Below are 5,000 nucleotides of genomic sequence, written 5' to 3'. Positions count from 1 at the left end.
ATTATGGAGCAGACTGTAAATCACTTTAATTATCTATTAGACCTCCCCATGAGGCCATATTATGAGCGAGATATTTAAACATTAACAATAAAATGACATTCGAAATGAAAACTGACAGAAATTTTCGAGACTTATTCTTATTACCAGTTCCTTATTCCTTGTTCTGTGGATGAGGGCGGAGTCATCGTGAAAGAGGCCACTCCCATTAGTACAGAAGATCGGTGTATTGATGTCACTGACTCGTTTTTAAGTGAACCCTAACCTCGGAGGCACAGATCCGACTCCGTAGTGCCACATTAACTTCCTGTCAGATCATCAGACCTGCTCCGTCTTCACCAGAGTTTCCATTTGAACCTGTGCTTAGATCTTCTTTGACCAGACAGATGACTATAAGAGTTAATGTTTGTCTTTAAACTGAAGATCTCTGATGGTGGGGGGCACGGTGGCTTAGTGGTTAGCACGTTAGCACATTAGCACGTTCGCCTCACACCTCCAGGGTCGGGGGTTCGATTCCCACCTCCACCTTGTGTGTGTGGAGTTTGCATGTTCTCCCCGTGCCTCGGGGGTTTCCTCCGGGTACTCCGGTTTCCTCCCCCGGTCCAAAGACATGCATGGTAGGTTGATTGACATCTCTGGAAAATTGTCCGTAGTGTGTGAGTGTGTGAGTGAATGAGAGTGTGTGTGTGCCCTGTGATGGGTTGGCACTCCGTCCAGGGTGTATCCTGCCTCGATGCCCGATGACGCCTGAGATAGTTCGAGTAGTTCGTACAAGTGGTAGTAAATGAATGAATCTCTGACGGTTCTGGACAAAATACTATAGACACGGATTACTTGAAGCTTTCTGATGCTTTTCGTACATTTCAGCGCTCGACTCCCTGCGAGTGAAAATGTTTTTTCCAGGAATTGATTTGGATCTTTTTTGGGAGGCCTCTATTTATCTCATATGTAAACGGAGATGGAGGCCACAGTTTACTGTAAGATACACTGATTGAAGGGACAGAAATGGCTCTGTGGTTAAGACAACTAGATCTTTCTAGTCCAGAGTATCAGTGACCTGAAGTTGAAGCTCTCGGGTAAAGATGGCGCTTCCCGATAGCTACAAAGTGCTAATGTCTCTGAACCTTTCCTGACACGTGCCACTGTTCTTGAAAGCAACATTTACCCCATGTGGCTAACAGTGAACCAGACTAGTGTGGGGTCTTTGCTTAATCTTCCCTTATTTCTAACGTTATGTTATTTCCTGACACGTTAGCTAAGAAAGGATTAGCGTCCTGAAGGCCACTTTACACCGCTAGTACTTCTTTATTCATATACAGTACATCAGGGTTCTTAACGCCAGCCCTATTTCTACCCCACACATCTGTACAGGTGTTTCTGCCTGCAAGAAAGTGGCAGAACAGATATGTGGAAAATTACTGTATAATAAATCATTAATCAGGGATCGTGGGTTTGGAATTTTAACCTCACAAAAGGCAAATAGAAGTCAAAGTGTGTGTCTGTGTGTGTGTGTGTGTGTGTGTGTGTGTGTGTGTGTGTGTGTGTGTGTGTGTGTGTGTGAGAGAGAGAGAGAGAGAGAGAGAGAGAGAGAGAGAGTGTGTGTGTGTGTGTGTGTGTGAGAGAGAGAGAGAGAGAGGGAGGGTGTGTGTGTGTGTGCGTGTGTGTGTGTGTGTGTGTATGAGAGAGACAGAGAGAGAGAGAGAGAGAGAGAGAGTGTGTGTGTGTGTGTGTGTGTGTGTGTGTGTGTGTGTGTGTGTGTGTGTATGAGAGAGAGACAGAGAGAGAGAGAGAGAGAGAGAGAGAGAGAGTGTGTGTGTGTGTGTATGAGAGAGACAGAGAGAGAGAGAGAGAGAGTGTGTGTGTGTGTGTGTGTGTGTGTGTGTGTGTATGAGAGAGAGAGAGAGAGAGAGAGAGAGAGAGAGTGTGTGTGTGTGTGTGTGTGTGTGTGTGTGTGTGTGTGAGAGAGAGAGAGAGAGAGAGAGAGAGAGAGAGAGAGAGAGAGAGAGAGAGACAAGTAGAAGTAGTAGTAATTGTTAAGATAATAAATAATAAATGATGTACATTACTGACAGATAAAGTCATCTCCAAAATTATTGGCACCTTTGGGAAAGATGTATGTAAAAGGTTTGTGTTCAAATATTTCACTGATGCATTAGCTCAGTCTAAAGGAACACACTATGGACAGTTTAGAGATGACAGACAGCCTACAACATGTCCTTGTTCTGGGGGAGAACCCAAAGGAAACCCTGTGAAGTCTCTTATACTGATATAGGCTTGGATAAGGGTTAACATGATGTTGACCCGGTCCAATGGACACACATGATGTTGACCTGGTCCATGGACACACATGATGTTGATCTGGTCCATGGACACACATGATGTTGACCCGATCCATCTACACACATGATGTTAAGTACAATCTGATATAGCTGGATGTTAAAGGGTGTAACTACGTCACATTTCCTTCCCATTACTGATGTCCTAAAACACCTGATCCAGTTCATCATCATAAGCTTTTTAGTGATGTGAGGGTTTTGTCTTCTATCTGGACTGTTTATTTGCCCTTTATGTTTGTAATGCATTCATTATGAGGGACAGAACAGTTCAGATTCATGCATCATGGCTCTCAAACCCCCATCTGTTCCTATTCCGTATCGCTGCTGAAGCTCTTCATCCAAAAAGAGGAGGATAAAAGGAATACGGTCTCCACCTAGCAACAGTTCAGCTTCGGACGCGGCAGGCAGTCTGGGACAGGATGTGAAAAAATGGATTGGCTCTGTGCCGCACTCTTTCGTTTCCGCTCTCTTTTTATCCCACCACGTGTTGTGCTTCGCATGGTGCGCTCCAGAGCAAAGGCGACCAATGGCAGCACAGCGTTCTTTTCCCTCAGCCCGCCCTGTGCCGCGTCATTAACATTCACACACTGCAGTTCTCCATCATGGGTTCAGGTGCCGTGTGGAATAAAGAGCCGACATGTGAACGCAGTTGATGTAATACACACATTGGCGATGTATAATATCGTGATGATGATTAGGCAGCATATTGTCTGTTTTCTCACGATGGGTGAGGCTCAACGCGAGACATCGAACAACACACATGCTGGGACGGCATGATCGTTTTCACATAAAGCAATTTGCTCCGAGCTGGTGTGTGTGTGTGTGTGTGTGTGTGTGTGTGTGTGTACGTGTGTGTTCATCCCCCACCTGTGTTTCTGTGTGTGTGCTAATCTGCACAGAAGTCCCCCATCCATCCCGTCCCCTCCCCACACTTATGCACTTCCAGCTGGTGGTGAAGGATACAAGCGCAAGATTGCCTCTCGCTGTCCCAGCTGCCTCCCTCCCTCTCTCTCTCCCTCTCCCTCTCCCTCGCTCTCTCTCTCTCTCAGCCTCATTGCATCCTTCACTTTCTCTCTCTGCTACCCACCATGAGGATGGTCTCAGGTAGGGCCAGGAAGAAACCTACCAAGTGGACGACAGCATATCCCTAAAAATGCTCTTTTACACATACAGCCGTAAATCAGCCCATCCACAGACAGCTAGGAAAAAAAAATCTTTTTGCCTCTGACAGCCAGAGATACATCCCTCCATCTCGCAGGGGTCTTCTTCCTTCTGTCCTTCTTCAAGATCCATTTTTCGGACGTTATTTTTTCGTTTTACCATCAGGATACCCCTCTGAGGCATGGCGCACGCTGCGTCCCAGTTGAAGAAGAAAGCGGATTTGGATCTCGCCGCTGCCGAGGAAGAGAAGGATAAGAAGAGGAAGACCAGGAAGAGGTCTCGGGAAGGCAAGAAAAAGGTACAGACAGGGCAACAAGGCGTACGGCTTGGAGCGGGGTGTGGGGGGGGTGGAGGTTCCATTGTATTGTTCTGGTAGTTTGTGGAAGCAGCTCACACATACGGGTAGCGTCGGGACGTCCACGGGCATTAAAGTCGTTTCGTGTGAGGTTTTTGTTGTTGTTGTTGAGAAGATCACCTGTGAGACTGCAGTGAAAGATGCTGCGCTTCGGACTTATTTATAGGAGCAGCTTAATGTGCTTTAGAAAGAAAGAACACAATAGACGATAGAACAGACGATCCTTCTAAGTGCCGACTGATTACCTGCCTGAATGTCTTACTAGATATTGATTTTTTTTTTCAGGAAACTTGCTAAGATTAGTCCTTCATTCCCTACAGGATGTCCTTTAAGTATGGAATTGCCGTTATTTTCATCACGGTTCCGCCGGTTACGGTGTCTTATTGCTGGATGTGAACGTGTGTGCTATTTCCCGATATCCCGATTGTTCCCTATTCATGCTTTATGGCTGGTGAGATGAGCTGTGAATGCCATGGACTCAGGCACTCCCTAGGGCTTTGTGAAAGACTCTTACCCTGTCCCATACCCCCCCTCCACACACACACACACACACACACACACACACACACACACACACACACACACACACACACACACACACAGCATCCCCTGTCCTGACCCTCCTCCCTTTTCTTCACTTCCCTTTATGTCCTCTCTCCCATCCATCCTACCTGTCTGTTACAATCTGCCCCGCCGGACACACCACTCGTCGGCCGTCTGCTTTAAACCACGACGTTGCCGGTGTTCCCTGCTGAGGTTTATTCCTTCATCACCCCACCACTCTCCACCTTCCTCCTCCTATAGCACACGTGTGTGCTTCTTTTGTCAAAACCTTAGCTCTGCTCAATTGTTCTCTTTAATGCATCTTTAAGAACAGATCCTAGGTTCTTTTTTTTTCCTGATGCGGTACAGGAGGAGGGTTTTATTTATTCATGCAGGCTGAGAGCACGCTCCTCGTAAAAAGGAAAAAAAACCTCACCAACGTTTCTCTGCAGAACCCCGCAGCCTCCACACCGCTTATATTTAGTGCATTTCAGAGCCATACCTACTGATGCAGCACATAGCCTCTATGAGCGTAGGACTAGCCCATGTAGCCCAGGCATGCTAATATCTCTTCTATCAGGTCGGTTCATTGTATCGTAATACGTGAA

At 46.6% G+C, this 5,000-nt stretch overlaps 1 protein-coding gene across 5 annotated transcripts in view; it reads left to right on the top strand.

The window, feature by feature from the left end:
- Nucleotides 1-3,266: 3,266 nt before the first annotated feature.
- Nucleotides 3,267-5,000, top strand: part of ank3b (ankyrin 3b) — a 108,620-nt gene continuing 106,886 nt past the window's right edge. For 2 of the 5 annotated variants that reach the window (XM_047817190.1, XM_047817188.1), the window contains exon 1: nucleotides 3,267-3,792. In XM_047817190.1, coding sequence (XP_047673146.1) covers nucleotides 3,676-3,792 — 117 coding nt within the window. In that variant the 5' untranslated portion in view covers nucleotides 3,267-3,675. The remainder of the gene's footprint in view (nucleotides 3,793-5,000) is intronic. The other 3 variants (XM_047817189.1, XM_047817191.1, XM_047817193.1) reach the window with 3 other exon arrangements.

Source organism: Tachysurus fulvidraco, chromosome 8 (assembly GCF_022655615.1).
Source record: "Tachysurus fulvidraco isolate hzauxx_2018 chromosome 8, HZAU_PFXX_2.0, whole genome shotgun sequence".
NCBI lineage: Eukaryota > Metazoa > Chordata > Actinopteri > Siluriformes > Bagridae > Tachysurus > Tachysurus fulvidraco.
Note: the sequence above shows the minus strand (reverse complement) of the source record. Positions and strands in the feature narration are given on the sequence as shown.